The sequence below is a fragment of the Kogia breviceps genome, chromosome 14, assembly GCF_026419965.1.
Source record: "Kogia breviceps isolate mKogBre1 chromosome 14, mKogBre1 haplotype 1, whole genome shotgun sequence".
NCBI lineage: Eukaryota > Metazoa > Chordata > Mammalia > Artiodactyla > Physeteridae > Kogia > Kogia breviceps.
The window spans coordinates 39,597,044-39,617,958 of NC_081323.1; the positions used below are offsets into that span (position 1 = coordinate 39,597,044).

Here is a 20,915-nt window from a genome sequence, read left to right on the forward strand (position 1 = left end):
AGATTAGTAAAAAATAAACAACAGTAAATGCCAATTTCATTAATACACTGAATAAGGTTAGCTGGTATTTCAGTGTCTCAAAAAAGCATCCTATATTCTAAATGTTCCTAAAAGCATCATGAATGTTTTCCATTTCATTTCTAATGGGGCCAGGATCCCCGGATGTGAGTGAAGCCACAGTGAGGAAGTGGGTCACATTTTATTAAATATGCTACGCCCTCATAGACCTTTGAACTCTTTTGTTGAATTGATAAGTTCAGTTTCAAAAACCACTTTTGAACTTGTTCTATTAATTTATTACTTTGTCTTGCTCTTGTAAACACTGTTAGACAACCAAACTTCCCCAACTCGGCTGTCTTTAATTGACCATTGCTACTTACGGTTTCAATGCCCATAGCTCTCATTTGGTCTGCTCTCTTTTCCGTAATGGAAAGAAATTTCTTTGGATCTGATAAAGCATCCACAATATCTGGGGGAAAAAAATATCACTGAGCTGTGAATTCTCTGTTTTACTGAAAACATCTACAAAAATTCAGCTAACGAACTGTTTATAATCTCCGACCCCTGTGATGCCTTCTGTTAAGTACCTTCTCCTAGGACATAAGACAAGGTTAGAAAAGCACAACTAGTTGCTGAAAACAAGAAATAAGTAAAGACAAGAATAAAAGGCCGATGATTTTCTCTTAGTTTCCCTTTATTTTTTTTCCAAATGAAGAAGATGGGGAGGCAGGTCAAGCTAAGTGAATTGCCGTGGGGTCTCTCTACTTGTATGACTTTAAACAAGTTGATCAATATTTCCAGCCTCAGTTTATTCATAGGAAAATTAGAACTGATACTACCCCACCGACCCTGCAGAGGCACTATGAGCATTCAATGAAAAAGTACCTGGAGCACAGTAGATGCCACCAGCACTAGCCTTATTTTTAGATACAGAAGGAAAATGCATAGTTAAAGCCAATTTTGGTGCCATGTAGATAAAGTGAGTGCAAGTTATAGCTGAGAAAACACTGGAGAAATATTTCAAGATTTCATCTTTTAGGGAATTCCCCGGCAGTCCAGTGGTTAGGACTTGGTGCTTTCACTGCGGTGGCCCAAGTTCAATCCCTGGTCAGGGAACTAAGATCCCATGAGCCTCCCAGTGTGGCCAAAAAAAACAATCATTTTTTGCATAACATCAATTGAAGAGTTCCAAGTACTTTCAAATGGAATTTCATACAATTTTGTAAAATCTATCAATATTATAGAAGGAATCATTATTCTCATATCCTTAAAGCAGTACATAATTTACAACTCTTAAAAGCTGTATGTTTTTAAATTTACCCCAGCAGAATCACCTTCCTAATTACATTCATATGATTTTTAAATTTTTTCTTAATTTTTTTTATCTTTTATAATAGAAAATAATATATGCACATGATAAACATTCAAATGTATAAAATGAAAAGTAAACATCTCCTCCCTTGCCCATCTCAGACAAAATTCAACACCCATTTATGATAAAAACTCTCCAGAAAGTGGTCATAGAGGGAACCTATCTCAACATAATAAAGGCCATATACGACAAACCCAAAGCAAACATCATTCTCAATGGTGGAAAACATTTCCTCTAAGATCAGGAAGAAAACAAGGATATCCACTCTCACTACTATTATTCAACATAGTTTTGGAAGTCCTAGCCATGGCAATCAGAGAAGAAAAAGAAAAAAAAAAGAATACAAATTGGAAAAGAAGTAAAACCTTCACTGTTTGCAAATGACATGATACTATACATAGAGAATCCTAAAGATGCCACCAGAAAACTACTAGAGCTAATCAATGAATTTAGTAAAGTTGCAGGATACAAAATTAATGCACAGAAACCTCTTGCATTCCTATACACTAATGATGAAAAATCTGAAAGAGAAATTAAGGAAACACTCCCATTTACCATTGCAACAACAACAACAAAAAAAACCTAGGAATAAACCTACCTAAGGAGACAAAAGACCTGTATGCAGAAAACTAGAAAACACTTATGAAAGAAATTAAAGATGATACTAACAGATGGAGAGATATACCATGTTCTTGGATTGGAAGAATCAATATTGTGAAAATGACTATACTACCCAAAGCAATCTACAGATTCAATGCAATCCCTATCAAACTACCAATGGCATTTTTTACAGACTAGAACAAAAAATATTAAAATTTGTATGGAGACATAAAAGACTCCGAATAGCCAAAGCAGTTTTGAGGGAAAAAAATGGAGCCAGAGGAATCAGACTCCCTGACTTCAGACTATACTACAAAGCTACAGTAATCAAGACAATATGGTACTGGCACAAGAACAGAAATATAGGTCAATGGAACAGGATAGAAGGCCCAGAGATAAACCCACGCACCTATGGTCAACTAATTTATGACAAAGGAAGCAAGGATATTAAATGGAGAAAAGACAGTCTCTTCAATAAGTGGTACTGGGAAAACTGGACAGCTACATGTCAAAGAATGAAATTAGAACACTTCCTAACACTATAAACAAAAATAAACTCAAAATGGACTAGAGACCTAAATGTAAGACCCAACACTATAAAACTCTTAGAGGAAAACATAGGAAGAACACTCTTTGACATAAATCACAGCAAGGTCTTTTCTGATCCACCTCCTAGAGTAATGGAAATAAAAATAAACAAATGGGACCTAATGAAACTTAAAAGCTTTTGCACAGCAAAGGAAACCATAAACAAGACCAAAAGACAACCCTCAGAATGGGAGAAAATATTTGCCAATGAATCAACGGACAAAGGATTAATCTCCAAAATATATAAACAGTTCATGCAGCTCAATATTAAAAAATTTTAAAACCCAATCCAAAAATGGGCAGAAGACCTAAATAGACATTTCTCCAAAGAAGACATACAGATGGCCATGAAGCACATGAAAAGCTGCTCAACATCACTAATTATTAGAGAAATGCAAATCAAAACTACAATGAAGTATTACCTCACACCGGTCAGAATGGGCATCATCAGAAAGTCTACAAACAACAAATGCTGGAGAGGGTGTGGAGGAAAGGGAACCGTCTTGCACTGTTGGTGGGAGTGTAAATTGATATAGCCACTATGGACAACAGTATGGAGGTTCCTTAAAAAACTAAAAATATAATTACCTTATGACCCAGCAATCCCACTACTCGGCATATTCCCAGAGAAAACCATAATTCAAAAAGACACATACACCCTAATGTTCATTGCAGCACCATTTACAATAGCCAGGTCATGGAAGCAACCTAAATGCCCATTGACAGATGACTGGATAAAGAAGATGTTGTACATATGTACAATGAGATATTACTCAGCCATAAAAAGGAATGAAATTGGGTCATTTGTAGAGACATGGATGAATCTAGTGACTGTCATACAGAGTGAAGTAAGTCAGAAAGAGAAAAAGAAATATCGTATATTAACGCATATATGTGGAACCTAGAAAAATGGTATAGATGAACGAGTTTGCAGTGCAGAAATTGAGACACAGATGTAGACAACAAATGTATGGACACCAAGGAGAGAAGTGGCAGAGGGTGAGGATGATGGTGTGATGAACTGGGGGATTGGGATTGACATATATACACTAATATGTATAAAATGGATAACTAATAAGAACTTGCTGTATAAAAAATAAATAAAATAAAAAATTTTTAAAAAGTAACATGATCATCTCAATAGATGCAGAAAAAACTTTTCACAAAATTCAACATCCATTTATGATTATAAACCTTCAACAAACTGGGTATAGTGGGAACATACCTCAACATAATAAAGTCCTTATATGACAAGCCCACAGCCGGCATCATACTCAATAGTGAAAAGCTGAAAACATTTCCTCTCAGATCAGGAACAAGACAAGGATGCCCACTATTGCCACTTTTATTCAAAACAATATGGGAAGTCCTAGCCACAGCAATCAGACAGGAAAAAGAAATAAAAGGAATCAAAATTGCAAAGGAAGAAGTAAAATTGTCACTGTTTACAGATGACATGATACTATACATAGAAAATTCTAAAGATGCCACGAAAAAACACCAGAACTCATTAATGAATTCAGTAAAGTTGCAGGATACCAAGTTAATATACATAAATCTGTTGCTTTTCTGTACACTAACAACAAACTATCAGAAAGAGAAAGCAGGAAAACAATCTATTTACAATCACATCAAAAAGAATAAAATACCTAGAAATAAACCTAACTAAGGAGGTAAAAGACCTATACTTGGAAAAGTAAAGACACTGATGAAAGAAATTGAAGATGACACAAACAGATGGAAAGATATGCTGTGTTCCTGGACTGGAAGAATTAATTTTGGTAAAACTGACCATACTACCTAAGGCAATCTACAGATTCAATGTAATTCTTATCAAATACCAATGACATTCTTCACAGAATTTGAACAAATAATTCTAAAATTCATATGGAGACACAAAAGACCCCAAATAGTCAAAACAATCTTGAAGAACAAAGCTGGAGTTATCATACTCCCTGATTTCAAACTATACTAAAAGCGACAGTAAGCAAAATAGTATGGTACTGGCACTAAAACAGATACATAGATCAATGGAATAGAATAGAGAGCCTAGAAATGAGCCCGCACTTATATAGGCAATTAATCTATGACAAAAGAGGCAAGAATATACAATGGGGAAAAGACAGACTCTTCATTAAATGGTATTGGGAAAACTAGACAGCTACATGCAGAAGAATGAAACTAGATTACTTTCTCACATTATGCACAAAAATAAATTCAAAATGGATTAAAGACTTAAATGTAAGACCTGAAACCAAAAAAACTTCAAGAAGAAACCACAGGCAGTAAGCTCTTTGACATCAGTCTTAATAATATTTTTTTGGATATGACTCCTCACATAAGGGAAACAAAAGCAAAAATATACAAATGGGAGTACATCAAACTAAAGACTTTTGCACAGTGAAGGAAACCATCAACAAAACAAAAATACTATCTACTGAGTGGGAGAAGATATTTGCAAATGATAAATCTGACAAAGGATTAATATCCAAAATATTACAAAGAAATCATACAACTCAACATCAAAAAAACAAACAACCTGATTTTAAAACAAGGGCAAAGGATCTGAATAGACAGTTTTCCAAAGAAGACATACAAATGGCCAACAGACACATGAAAAGATGCTCAACATCACGACTCATCAGGGAAATGCAAATCAAAGCCACAATGACATATCACCTTACACCTGTCAGAGTGGCTATACAAAAGGCACAAAACTTCTACTTACAAGATAAATAAGTTCCAGGGACGTATGTACAATATGATAAACATAATTAACAGTGCTGTATGTTAAATATGAAAGTTATTAAGAGAATAAACCCTAAGAGTTCTCATCACAAGGAAAAGATTTTTTCCTATTTCTTTAATTTTGTATCTATATGAGATGATGATATTCACTAAACTTATTGTGATAATCATTTCATGATGTATATAAATCAAATCATTATGCTGTACACCTTAAGCTTATATAGCACTGTACATCAATTATATCTCAATACAACTGGAAGAAAAAATTATATAATATGCTTTTTAGATGTATTAGGTTATATCTGTAGAGCTTTGAAAATTATCTTTAGTGAGTAGACAATGTTCCATTGAGTTTATGTATAAAACTACTCCCCACTGCTAGATATTTAGATGGACTTTCAATTTTTCTATAAAAGATGACTTTGCAAGGAATACGTTAGTGCAAAAAATGATTTCTTCATCATTTTCAAATAGAAATTAGCAGTTCAGTTATATAACAACCTATATGCCTGATGGGCATTCCTAACAAACTTTGTTCCTAATAAGGTTTAAAATAGGTATTGAAGAATAATTAATGGAAAAAATGAGTATCAAGAAAATAAAGCAGAATCAAGAGGGCACATTGGGTTGAATACTGCCTCTAAAAATTCATGTCTGCCCAGAACCTCAGAATGTGACCTTATTCATAAACAGGGCCTTTGCACATGTAATTAGAAAAGGTCTGAGATGAAACCATTCTGGATTAAGGCTGGCCCTAAATCCCATGACTAGTATGTTTATAAGAAGAGGACAGGACACACAGAGACAAAGAGAAGAAAGGCCAGGTGATGATGGAGGCAGATTGCAGTGATACAGCTACAAGCTAAGGAACACTAAGGGCTGTGGGCAGCCACCAGGAGGGTCTGGGAAGAGGAAAGGAAGGATTTTCCTAAGAGCCTCCAGAGGGAGCATGGTACTGCTGACTGCTTGATTTCAAACTTCTAGCTTTCACAACTGTGAGAGAATAAAAGTATCTGTTGTTTCAAGTCTACCAGTCTCACTTATTTATATTTTTTAAAACTACCAACTATTTTGGGGTTTAGTGCCATTTCCAAAAGGCTGGTCTCCTGATGAAGAGTTTCCATGTATATTCCTGTTTTTCTCCTCCCTCCTTTCTGCCTGTGTTTTCTCACTTCCATATAGCGTTGAAAGCATCAATTTAGGTATCCCCAAGAACTGCAAAGAAGATGGCGGTTCCTTAGTACAGCCTTCCAGATACTTATTGGCTTTTTAGGAGGACTCTGGGTTTTGATTGTTTGCTTGTTTGTTTAACCACTGTTTTTCAAGGCACGTGGGTGCCTCAGTGGTGAGCACCAACCATGGCACCTGTGACACCCTCCCCTCCCTCTATGTGCTCACTCCTGGCCCAGGTTCCCTTCCATTCCCCACTCTACTGTTTCTACCTCATCAACAGGTAAAGGCAGCAGAAAAATACATGTTCCCTGTTGGCTTCAAAGTGATGCTAGTAAAGATCAACAAATTCTATAAATATGATTTTGGATTAGCTCTTTTAGCTTCTACCAAATGATTGATCATTTCCTAAACTGCATTTCCAGGAATGTTAGAAGATACAGAAGGTTCAGAGGCCAGAAGATCTTGTGGTTGAATAAGATTGGGAAATGCTCACATCTCCCCTCTTCTCAGACATTCACAGAGCATCTCAAGGAACTATGCAATAAATGCATGTATAAATTCACTTAGCCTAGCAACTCCCAATGTATTTCACCATAATCCATCCTGCCCCCTTCCCACTAGAGCTTTTCTTCTTGGTGTTCTAACTAATATTTTCTGTGGTTCAGAAGAGGTCATAAAAATGGATATCACTGCTATGTGAATCGGTTTTTCAACAAATATTTGATAGAAAGAATGAGACATTTTAGCATCCATGAAGGACAGGACAAAATGGGAAATCTTTAAATTGTATTGGGAAATTCTGAGGTCATACCCCACAAATGGCATATAATAAAGGTTGCTCCTCCTCTGGAACCATCTGATGTAAGAAATGGTCAGTTATCTTTGCAAAGAGGTTGGAAAGCAACCCTGTGAAGATACCGGGCAAGTGAACAAGAAACACCCCCACTCCATGCTGTATCTTTAATCATAAGGGGGGCAGAAAGGGGAATTGGGAGAATAAACAAAGAACCACTTCATCTTTGCTGACATAAAATTAGCCTAGTTGTAGATGAGGAGAGATAATCTATAGCTGTGGAAGCAGTGATAAACATTGCTCAAGGGACAAGGGACAAGAGGCTCATGAAACACAGCTTGGAGTGACACAAATATCACACTGGTGATCCATGAACTCTGGAAGCATAGTTTTGACTCTCTTATTTGTTCTCCTCACTACCACTCAGTAATGATAAAAGAAATACAAACGATTAAAACCATCAAAGCAACAGTGGGTGGGAAAAAAGAAATACTGACACTCATTTAATTGTCATCACCTTTGGAACCGTCTCCCATCCCCAACAGCAGTGGCTAACAGTGGCAAAGTTGCTGCGATAGGTAAATGCCATTGTCAGTGGTGTCTGCACCTACAGGAAAAGCAGCAAAGACAATCCAGCACACTGAGTTTCACTGGATTTGACAAAGGAAAATGCACCTTAGCACCCAACCTAGTATTTCTACTGTGTGTGTGTGTGTGTGTGTGTGTGTGTGTGTGTGTGTGCAAGTGAACGAGAGGACTGTTTTACTCTATGTTCAGTAGAAAACTAATATTACAAAAAATTAAACTCAGGCTTGATTCATGCCTAGTCATTCTTCTTCTAAATGTTAGCATGTTTTTTTCACGTTCAAGTTTAGTTTCTGAGAGCTGAGAGACATCATCTCTGTTCTTCAGCCCAGAGATACTTTACATCTAGGCAGCTCAGGAACAGAAAGATCTATGAAGAGTTCAGAATCTTCCAGAATCATCTTTGTTTGCTTATCTCTTTGTGTACCTTGGGAGTTGTTATAGTAATGAGAAGGAAAAGTAGAATTCCCTGCCTCTGTCTCCCGAGGGGGTGAGGAATGAAAACAGGGAACTCACAGGAGTGGAAGAGGGTCAGGGTGGAAAACACTGGTTCTGGACCTATCTTCTGTTGGGGAAGGAATGGGTCAGCTCAGAGTTCAAGGTGTCTAAAGAGTACTGCATCCAAGAAAGTAGAAGTATTTTGAGCAATTGCAGAAGTACCTAGTTACCTCATCAGTAGAGATTCATCATCATATGGTGACCTCATAGCACAGAAGCCCAATAAATAAGTGACCAGAAGCTCCTGCAAAAGCCCAAGCCCTCCCTAAAGAACTGCCTTAACTTGGAAAAGCTATTTAAGAACATTTTTCTTATTGCTATAAAATGACACCACCCAACTGACATTACTGAGATTTAAAATACATTTAAAAATCATGTAGAATACAGAGTTGCTGGTGCTTAAAGACAATCATAGTAACATTACTAATACATTAGAATTCTGAAGCTTCTTAGCAAGCCTAGGATTAAGAGATTTTTCTTAGGATGATGAATTACTTATGACAAAATAACTTACTGCAGCCAATTAAAGGGTAAAGTTAGGGAGAAGAAAATAGAACAAATTGAGTTTTCTTTAACTCATTAGAAATAAATAAAATGAAAAAAAATTAATGGAGGGCTTTTATGGTCAGGTACTATTCCAAGAGCTCATTTAATCTTCACTTGTGAGGAGGGTACTACTTTTATCACTAAGGTGCAATAAGAACACTAAAACAAAATGTTATGCTAAGCCATCCAAGGTTAGACAGCCACGGGGCTCCATCAGTGTTCCTGTGTACCTGTTATGTGGCCTCAACGAAATAGCATTCTTTTGGGCCAAGAAAAATAGCCAGTCTTTGAATCTCCAACCATTACATTCATAGAACTTTATCTAGACATTAAAATGTATATGAGACCACTTCAAAAATTAATAGAAAAAGATCTTATGAGTAAATTAAAATTTGATTTAAACAATTACTTAAGAAAAAGAGGAACAACCCAATTTAAAACAAAACAAAACAAAACCAAAGGCACTAGAGTATTTTGCAGGCACAGGAATATGTGACCAAAAAAAATACAAAATGAGCTCAATCTGACTCATAATTGTAAATATGTGATTTGAAATGATGAGATACCACTTTGACTACCACAGTCCAGAAGTAATAAGTGGAGTCCTGCCAGACTGGACAGTGAATTCTCTGTGATGTTCCTGGACGCTGTCCAATGCCATGGGGAAGCTCCACTAAACCTTCATTCCCTACTCTCAGATAGTGGTTACACTATTAACGTTGGGTATGTATCCTTTTAGAATTTTTTATGCATTTTATGTATATGTATAAACAGAGACTTATAGGGCTTTGTGTAAATAATAATGAGATTGTTTTGCAATTTATTTTTTCACTCAGCAATATATCACTGTCATATTCCTATGTTCAAATACTGAGAGCCAAGTTATTATTTTTAATGGCTATTAACGCAGTATTCTATAGAAGGGCTGTAATGTATTTAACCAATCCCTAGCGAAGTATTAGGTTGTTTCTAATCTTCTTTATACAAATAATGCTGCATGGCACTACAGTATAATTTTAAAAATTGTTTGATTTTAACAATCTGATTAAAGAAATAATTCCTAGGGTAAGTATTTGGTGGACTATAAAAGCTGGGACTTACTTAGCTTGGTCAGGCCTAAGAGGTCTTACTTCTGTAACTGGATCTAAAATTATGGAGTGATTTTAGATGAACTGACCCACCTAAAAGCCGAGAAGACATACTTTACCAAATTACTTAGTGCCCTGACAATGAGAATATTTTCCCGAAGGTGCCCAAACCGTTCATAAGGAACAGCACACTGTTCAACAGGAACAGCACACGGTTCTTGCTGACTAACACTAGGTTTTGAGGACACATCCTCAAACAGGAACCAGATCTTTTCAGTTTAACGCCAAACACACTGTATTTCAGCTTCTTCAGAACAAACCAGTAAGTCCACACTTTCCTTATCAAGGCCTTGGCTTGGGCTGCTTCCCTATCTGGAGAGAAATCCAGTCTACCTCTCTGCTGTGATGTATTATTCATCTTTCAAGGCCCAGACAGCTTCTGAAACCTCCCTACTCTGATTCATCACTCCTTGGTTCAATGCTCCAAATACCATCTGGCTACTGCCCTTGGGGCATTTACAGAACAGGTTGCACTTATCTACGTATACATATATGCCTGCTTACGAAAATGTATATGAGTACAAGGTTGGAAAATTCTTGAGGTTAAGTGTACATGGCTTTTTCAACTTTACATCTCTTACTCAGGCTATTCATAGAATAGGTACTGAGTAATTGTTGAAAACATCTATTCCTTTGAGAAAAAATATCTTAAATGAATACATGAATGGTATACCATTTTTACTTTTTAAACTAGTAAATGCTAACAAAAGTTATAGCTCATACACTGCTGATGGGTTATTTGTCAACCTGTATCTAAAGCTTTAAGTATGTATACACACTTTGATGCAACAAATCCATTTCAAAGAATTCATCTTCAGGAAACAATCACGAATATTTCCAAAGCTTTACATTTAGGGTTCTTAGATGCAATATTGTTTATAAGAAAGAAAAACAGAAATGACTTCAATGTTTCAATAACATGATAAATTACAGCATACATAAAATGGAATCTCATCTAGCCAATAAGAATAATTCACGACATGGAGAAAATACTATCCATTATGTGAAACAAATTAAGTCTCTGAAATATGAATCCAACTGAGTATGTATAGTAAGATCCAATTTTATTAAAATTAAAATAAAGAGAAGAAATGAGATTGGAAATAAAGGGACCAATACGGTAACAGAGTTCCCTCTGGGCAGTGGATTTATGAATGACCCTCTAAAAATTTTTTATGTTGTCAGAATCTCTTTCTGATACATATTGTACCTACTTTGCCTTTTACAGAATAAAACCTGCTAAACATATTTGTGGGATGAATGAATGAATTCATATTATCTCTCTTTAGCCACATAAAAATCTGATGATGTATATTGACCACTTTCTACTTTTTTCCCCAGAAAATGCTGGAGTGCAGTGGTGTAGAATTTCATTTTGAATTTCTTCCTATAGAATCAACAAATATCAATGTTCGAGGCAACAGGGACTCTGTAGATTTCCTTATGTGCTAGCTCAGTATATAAATGTTCAGATCTGAATGTGGTTGGTTAGTTAAGCAGATGAAATACAAACTCATTTTGGAAATCGAGAGGCTGTAACGAAGATCAGAAATGTGGAAAAAGTTCTCATATACTTATTTTGTTACTTTCAGGTAAGTCCCTTAAATAAACCCTCATAATGTCTGCCCTCGATTTCTTCACATATAAAAGAAATGACTGATAATTCTGAATAAACAGTCTTTGAAAGTCACATCTGAGGTTAAGATGTCAACTGCAGAATCCCATCAAGGATAACGTAGTACAGAAATTTCTGATGCTTCTGATAGAAATACTACAATGACGTTGTTAGGAAAGAACACTTGCAAGATGATTTTTGGAGATTTGAATCAATACTTAAATAAATATTGACACTAGTAATAAGCCACATGGTAAACACAGATATTTCTTCAGCATACACCTACATATGTTCACATCCATTCTGAACAGTTTCACATTTCTGGACTCTATGTAACATGCTTGGCACAAAGTAGGAGCTCAAGAACCTATAACTTTCCCTTTTCTATTCATTGCTCTCTCTCTTTTTTCTTAAACATCTTTATCAGGTATAATTGCTTTACAATGGTGTGTTAGTTTCTCCTTTATAACAAACTGAATCAGTTATACATATACATATGTTCCCATATCTCTTCCCTCTTGCATCTCCCTCCCTCCCACCCTCCCTATCCCACCCCTCTAGGTGGTCACAAACCACCAAGCTGATCTCCCTGTGCTATGTGGTCGCTTCCCACTAGCTATCTATTTTATGTTTGGTAGTGTATTTATGTCCATGTCACTCTCTCACTTTGTCCCAGCTTACCCTTCCCCCTCCCCATATCCTCAAGTCCATTCTCTAGTAGGTCTGTGTCTTTATTCCCACCTTACCCCTAGGTTCTTCATAACACTCTATGACATAAATCACAGTAAGATCCTTTTTGACCCACATCCTAGAGAAATGGAAATAAAAACCAAAATAAATAAATGGGACCTAATGAAACTTAAAAACTTTTGTACAGCAAAGGAAACCATAAACAAGAGCAAAAGGCAACCCTCAGAATGGGAGAAAATATTTGCAAATGAAGCAACTGACAGAGGATTAATCTCCAAGATTTATAAGCAGCTCATGCAGCTCAATAACAAAAAAACAAACAACCCAATCCAAAAATGGGCAGAAGACCTAAACAGACATTTCTCCAAAGAAGATATACAGATTGCCAACAAACACATGAAAGAATGCTCAACATCATTAATCATTAGAGAAATGCAAATCACAACTACAATGAGATATCATCTCACACCGGTCAGAATGGCCATCATCAAAAAAATCTAGAAACAATAAATGCTGGAGAGGGCGTGGAGAAAAGGGAACCCTCTTGCACTGTTGGTGGGAATGTAAATTGATACAGCCACTATGGAGAACAGTATGGAGGTTCCTTAAAAAACTACAAATAGAACAACCATACAACCCAGCAATCCCATTACTGGGCATATACCCTGAGAAAACCATAATTCAAAAAGAGTCATGTACCAAAATGTTCATTGCAGCACTATTTACAATAGCCAGGTCACAGAAGCAACCTAAATGCCCATCGACAGATGAATGGATAAAGAAGATGTGGCACATATATACAACGGAATATTACTCAGCCATAAAAAGAAACGAAATTGAGATATTTGTAGTGAGGTGGATGGACCTAGAGTCTGTCATACAGGGTGAAGTAAGTCAGAAAGGGAAAAACAAATACCGTATGCTAACACACATATATGGAATCTAAGAAGAAAAAGGTCATGAAGATCCTTTTCTATTCAAACAGCCCATTTCCCTGGAATAAATTAGAGTTTCGTTTGAAAAGGAACACATGTAAAGGCAAAACCTTTAGGTCTTCCAACATCTTTGTTTATACAACTATCTTTAAAATGTATTAGGTATTATGCGCTGCCTGCTTCCTAAGTGCAAGGATGTGGAACCTGATTTAATCCATCTGCTGATGCCCCGTGGCCATCACAGGCTCCTCAACACCCACACAGATCTCCCTGGCTCTTTTCTGACCCATTTACCCAGTCCCACAGCACCCCAGCCCAGACTCTTCTATGTGCTCATATCTGTTACTCTGTGTTGCAGTTTCTAATAGACTTCCTTTTCCATGAAGAACAAAGGGAAGGAAGAAGGAATCTTTACTCTTGATTTCTCAACTGAAAAATCCTCGTGGCTGACTTTACTTTTTGAACCTGCAATCAAGTTGTTAACGTTGAGCAGTAGGTGCAGAAAATCTGCTCTCCAGAGAAGTCTGCATTGTTAAAAAACACACAATAAAATAACCTAAAGTTCCCCAAACAAGACTGTGATGTGTTCCAGTATAGCACAGAAACTAGATCTTCATCTAGAGCCAGATACATGTGTGTGCATATATGTCTTGTTATGATATGTAATGAAATGATGAGCACACACTTCATAAGGATGCCATAAGGGAGACAGTAGTGGTACCTTTACTCTACAGGCCAGGAAATGAGGGGTTTGAAAGGTGATGTCACTGTCTCATGGTCACTCAGCTAGCAGTGGAGAGTCAGGACTTGAACCCTTGTTGATTTGTACTGTTTCCTGGTTCAATAGACTCTGAAAATATAGAGGATCTTTGTTTTCTCTTAATGTTCTTGGCACAGTTGGGGGTTATAAAAATTAATATGTTTGGGTTTAAGCAAAATCCTATGACTTGGTCCAACTTTTGATTATTCCCGTTGATTTCCTTAGTATAACCAAAGGTGGTCTTTTATGGACTGATGACTGGATTTCGTGCGAAGATGAACTCTCCTGTGATTCGGAAAAAAAAAAAAAAAAAAAAAAAATCCAGGCATGTTGAGAGTTGAGTTCAATTTAAATCTTTTTAGTGAAACCAATTGACAAGATATCTAAGGTTTTACATCATTCATGTCTTTCCTCACTTTGAGTGATGGTGTAAATATATTTTTCACAATTGTTTTTGTGAAAATTGAAAAACAACATAAAATTATAGTATTTTAAAATAAGAAAGAACCTTAAAGATAATCTAGACTTGCCCTTTCATTTCTTACTAGGAGGCCTGAGGTTACTAATTATCCCTGATTTCTTCAATACTATAGAGGTTGGCAGCATTGTCAGCAAAAGACTTTTTTTTTTAACAATTGTTGAAATAGCTTAGAATCGTGCATTTTAGGAGGAAGTATACACACACACACACACACACACACACACACACACACACACAATATTCTAAAAGTTTAACTTACCTCCAAATCCATCAGGCACATATGTTTTAAGAACAATATTGCAGAAAATTGTTGGCAGTGATAAAGGTTTATTTCCCTCATTTCGAAGAGAAATGTGTCGATAGCCTGCTTGGAGGCCATCCAGTGGCAGAATCCTCTGGCCAATCAGCTTGTTATTGTCATCATACACTGAAATTCTCAAGACTGCCAGGTCAGGGAGGATCACCTGCAAACAAGAAATGTTACTTTTCTTTGCTTTTCGGAACGCAGCTCCCAAGAATTACAACTCTAGGAATCTGGAGTATATTCATACTGTTCTGAAAGGCTCCTTTATGGTGAAAATAAGCCAATGGTCAATTTGTATTCTTAAAACATACTGTATAAGCTACAATGCCCAAGCCATTGAGAAAGGCAATTGGAACAGGTTGGAATTCATTTCCTGGAAATCATTTCCTGAAAATTTTAGATGGAATGAATGGATGTGAAAAATGACTACTCCAACCCTTGGCATCTTTCCCCGTCCCACCCATGTAATGGATGAGCAAAAGGAGACCCTGAGAAATAAAGTGACTTTCCTTTATGTCAGAGATGGTCAGTGACAGCTGGGCCTGGATACTGGGGCTCCTGATTTCTAATCCTGTGACCTGTCTGCTACCTGGGCTGCTTCTGACATCAAGCTCTGTTTTTAAGAATATGGAAAATATCTTTGAAGAAACACCTCATGTATAAAAGACAATCTATATATAAATTTAGATTTCCCCTTTTCCTTGCACACCTCAGTTTTTAACACATTTTGGGATATTAAATAGAGTAAGATGGGGCAGCTAGAAGCATTAACATAGGGAATTCCCCAGAAGTCCAGTGGTTTGCGCTCTGTGCTCTCACTGCCAAGGGCCCAGGTTCGATCCCTGGTCAGGGAACTAAGATCCTGCAAGCTGTGCAGAACAACAAACAAAACAAAACAAACAAAAACAAAACAAAATAAAAAACCAATAACAACAAAACAAAAACAACATTAGCATATACCCAAGACATCTACTCTTGCCATCCCCAAACTGAATACATGGCCATAACATCTGAGCTCAGATAGCAGAAGCCCTATTCAGATATTAAAAAGCAACATGAACAAAAAAAATCTGATGTTTTTAATCAAGAATGCCTAATTATTGACTATGAGCCGCTAAGATATCTTGTCTCATTTGAGCACTATGTCTAAAGCTAGACAATGACCTGGCTGCTTATTTATGCCTAGAGGTTATAATTTAATTCCAACTTCATGAAGATGAACAGGAGAAACCAAGATGAAATGCATCCAACTTCAGTCACTATGTTGTTCCTCACATGGTGAATGGGGGCTTACCTTGGGAGATTAGCGCAATGAACAAAAACAATACAAGCAAGAAGGAAAATAAAGTTAAAGCACTTGGTATCAATGAAAGGCAATGTATTGTAACTTCTGAAGAACAGGGAAGGACCCAAAATTGGCATCTTGTTTCTGGGGCCAGTAATACTGCATGAAAAACCAAGTTTGATATTTCCCTATGCATCAAAAACAATGCCTGAAGCCAACTTTCTGAATTTCTAGAAATGTGTGTAGGGATAATTCATTATGCTCCAAAACACTGACGATACTGACAACAGATCCAGCTATAACAAAATGCAAAACATAGGAAGAAAAAAAAGACACATCACAGCTGTGTATGCAGTTCACACTACACTCTGATTGTAGAAAAGAAGGTGAAAACGGGGGGAGGGTGTTGCATGGATAATAGTATTCTCATAACAGGGAGTGCCAAAATGTCAAAATGGCTTGATTTATTGAACTATATTGATCTTCTGTAATATGCTTTCTGTAAACAGGTTAGCAAATTCTCAGGTTGATAATCCCTATTTTTGTTAAGGTAAAAAGCTGATTATCTGTGTTGTAGGACATACGTATGTCCTGCAACACTTGGAAAACCTGTGCCTGAAGAAGAAGCAAGAAAGCATTTTGGTTGGATAACAGAACAAGTGAGAAAGAAACAGGCATTTTTGAGATAGCACTGCAAATGCATGGATTTTTCAATACATCTTCCATTGATGAAAGAGAAACTGGAAAAAAATGGTTACAAGATTAAGGGCCTCCCCAGTGGTTCAGTGGTTAAGAATCCACCTGCCAATGCAGGGGACACAGGTTCAAGCCCTGGTCCAGGAAGATCTCACATGATGAAGAGCAACTAAGCCCATGCACCACAACTACCGAGCCTGCGCTCTAGAGCCTGTGAGCCACGACTACTGAAGCCCGCATGCCTAGAGCCTGTGCTCCACAACAAGAGAAGCCACCACAATGAGAAGCCTGCACACCGTAACAAAGAGTAGTCCCCACTCGCCGCAAATAGAGAAAGCCTGCACGTAGCAACGAAGACTCAACACAGCCAAAAATAAATAAATAAAACAAATTTTAAAAAATGGTTACAAGATTAAAAACTGCATCATTACAGAGAATGACTGATTGGTCTTAGGATCAAGGTATAATAAGGAGATAAAAACCAAAAAGACAAAAACAGCACATGACACACAGGACCTTTGGGTAGCAATGGGGACCACACTTTCTGGAGGCACGGGACAATACCAACTGACCCATTTAAGGACATTTATTGGCCTCAGTCTAGGTGCAACATCCTACCCATCCTCTTGGCTAAAGGAACAGTGCAAGTCACCAGCTGCCACAAGGGCAGGGAAGAGCTCTCCCACATGTGATGCTGTCCACCTGTGGGGTTCCTTCTGAGTAGACTGCTAACCTGAGGCTCAGGCACTGCCATGTGGGAGGTGGGCTCCTCCAAGGAGGAAGGAGAGCCAAGAGGAGGACAGGGACAAACTGAAACAACAATCATATGATGGCTGCAGAACTCATGCATTAGAAGAACACATTTAGGGTTGAATAACCGTCCTTATATCATGTAGTGTCTCTACACTAAAATGTAGTTCCCAACTTAGCAGCGTGAGTCTGACACATTGAAAATACCCTACCTTCCGAAATACAAATGATTCTTCATTGTAAACTGGATTGAGTCCATTGTTCATCACCATGCGTGTTCGGAATTCCTTCCGGATAGTGTCAGTGGGCAACCCATACATATCCACTTCTACGTATGTGCCAATTTTTTTATCTGATAAGAACTGACCTGATATGACCTATAGAAATAGGATGAGAGAGAAGTAAAGTCAGTGTAATCATCAGTAGCAAAGAATAATCTGGAAGGAAGAGATTCTCTGTTCATCTTTAGAAATTTTAATTATCTATGGAAATAATGTATTCATTCCTTATTAAACTAAAACATGGTTGAGCAAGCACTATATGCAAAAAACTATTCTAAGCAGAGGTTCTGCCTCCGAGAACTGCCTAGAAAAAGAAAGAGGGAACTATACATGAATCATCTATTACAAAAAAATACTGTCCACAGCATCTTCACCTAACTGCCCACACCTATGAAATGAAGCAATGGATTCAAATATGCCCTAAGGTCACTTCATAGCTCTGAAATTCTGTCATGCCACACTTTTACTGAATTCTTTCAAAAGTCTTGAGACACACAGAAAGGAAAGCAATGCTAAACTGATGTTGACAATCTTCATACAGGACAGTGTTATTTTTTGTAAAGACCAGTATTAAATTTTATCTATTTTAAAGCTATAGAGAGAGTATTTTTCATTTATTTTCCAAATGACTACAGCCATTTATTAGTTTTTTTCACGTTATCTAATAGCTAATAATTGTGAAAGTTTTTCAAGGTGTAACTGACATAAAATAAACTGTACATGTTTAAAGTGTACAATGAGATCAGTTTTTACACATGAGCACATCTGTAAAACTATCACCACAATTAAGACAATAAATATTTCCAACAACTCCCAAAGTTCCTTTGTGCCCTTTTGTAATCCACCCCTTCTTCCATCTCTGTCTAGAGGAAACAACTGATTTACTTTCTGTTACTTACATTAGTTTGTATTTTCTAGAATTTAATATAAGTGGAATCATATAGTAGGTATCTTTTCATTAATAAGTTTTATTTTTTATTGCCATTTTTGCTTTACAGCAAAGTTGAGCAGAAAGTAGAGTTCTCATATACCCCTGTCCCTGCACCCACCACTTCCCCCACTATGTGTATCTCACACCACAGTAGGTATACTAGTTACAATCAGTGAACCTACACTGACACTTCATTATCACCCAAAGTCCATAGTTTACATTTAGGGTTTACTCTTGGTGTTGTACATTCTATGGATTTGGAAAAATGTATAATGATACATATCTACCATGGTAGTATCATACAGAATAGTTTCACTGCCCTAAAATCCCTTGTGCTCTGCCTGCTAATCCCTCCCCACAACTCCTGATCGTTTTTACCATCTTCATAGTTTTGCCTTTTTCCGGAATGTCATATAGTTGGAATCACACAGTGTGCCACTTTTTCAGACTGGCTTCTTCCACTTAGTAAAGTACATTTAAATTTCATCCATGTCTTTTCATGACTCAATAGCTCACTTCTTTTTAGAGCTAAATAATATTCCACTGTCTCATGTGCCGCTGATTATTTATCCATTCACCTACTAAATGGCACCTTGGTTACTTTCAAAATTTTGTCAATTATGAATAAAGCTGCTAAAAACATCCCTGTTATGTTTTTGTGTGGACATACGCTTTCAATTCATTTGGGTAAATAACAAGGAATACAACTTGCTGGATCATATGGTAAGAATATGTTGAGTTTTGTAAGAAACTGCCAAACTGTTTTCCAAAGTGGTTTTATCATTTTGCATTTCCACCATCAATGGCCAAGAGTTCCCATTGCTCCACAGCCTCTACTAGATACTTTTTGATCTGGTGTTTTTCATTAAAAGCAGCTAATGATGTCACTAGTAGAAAAACATGTTTCTCAAGAAAAAAAGAAAGAATTTAAAATCCAAGTTGAGAGCCACACACGGATCTTGCAAGTTGACATTAAATTTTTTTTTTTTTAATTTGGCTGCACCGGGTCTTAGTGGGCACGTGGGTTCTTAGTTGCGGCATGTGGGATCTAGTTCCAGGCATTGGGAGCATGGAGTCTTAACCACTGGACCACCAGGAAGTCCCAACATTAAATATTTTAGTTGTAATTTCTTAAGACTTTTCTAAGACCACCTGCATATACATTTATAGTATTCTGTGAAAAGCAAGCACCTTACCTGCACTGAGCAAGTGGCTGCAATAACCCCATCAACAGGCGTTTCAGAGAAGGGATCAAATGTTCGATCGGGCCGTCTCATGAAATCTGGTTTGAGAAGGTACCTGATGGGACAAAAGTGCAGAAGGAGTTTATTTTGTTAGTTACTTTTATAAAGACCAAGAAAACCACTATTCAAGATACTGAATACTTATTTATCCCCATTTCTAACTTAGGAGCTAGGTTTTTAGGTAGAGGATCTCAAGGACTGAAGAGAATATCCCTGCCCTCTGGATAATCCTAATGTTCTCTAGATTCCAGGGTCTGGGACATCTATGACTTCCTGACAATACCATCTTCTCTGGAACTTGTTTATGCTCTTACATGCACAAAATAATAATGAAAAACCAACTAAATGAGCTATAGTTATCAAAATATGGGAAATATGTGATATTATTTATAATTTTAATTAATGTATTAAATTATGGGATATAATGGCAAGTTTGATAACTACATCGTTTCAAAGTGCCGATAATCGTAAGAATATTTTGAGAGATCTCTAACAAAAGGAATGAGATGTCTGTGATTTATACCAGTGTCAGAGTCAGAGGTACCACTAACATTACTGTGGATTGTTGTCTATTTTCATAATCGAAGGGAATGTAAAGTTTCAGTTAGAGGTAGGTGAAGATAAAGATGTTATTATTTCTCCAATTCTAGCCAGGCTAATTAGGTAAGAAAATGAAATAAAAAGGCATCCAGACTGGAAAGAAGTATTTAATACTATTTCTATTCTCAGATGATATGATCTTATATATAGATAATCCTAAAGAATCCACTAAAAAGCTATTTTAACTAATAAACGAGTTCAGCAAGCTTACAGGGTACAAAATCAATATATAAAAATCAATTTTATTTCTATGAACCAAGAAATGAACAATCCAAAAATGAAATTAAATAAA

General features: G+C 36.7%; 1 protein-coding gene across 7 annotated transcripts in view; it reads right to left on the bottom strand.

Moving 5' to 3' along the window:
* Positions 1 to 20,915, bottom strand: part of PLCB4 (phospholipase C beta 4) — a 436,230-nt gene that overhangs the window by 34,322 nt on the left and 380,993 nt on the right. For all 7 annotated transcript variants that reach the window (XM_067012117.1, XM_067012114.1, XM_067012118.1 and 4 more), the window contains 4 exons: positions 19,976 to 20,078; positions 17,780 to 17,944; positions 14,792 to 14,996; positions 381 to 469 (listed from right to left, as the gene is read on the bottom strand). In XM_067012117.1, coding sequence (XP_066868218.1) covers positions 381 to 469; positions 14,792 to 14,996; positions 17,780 to 17,944; positions 19,976 to 20,078 — 562 coding nt within the window. The remainder of the gene's footprint in view (positions 1 to 380; positions 470 to 14,791; positions 14,997 to 17,779; positions 17,945 to 19,975; positions 20,079 to 20,915) is intronic.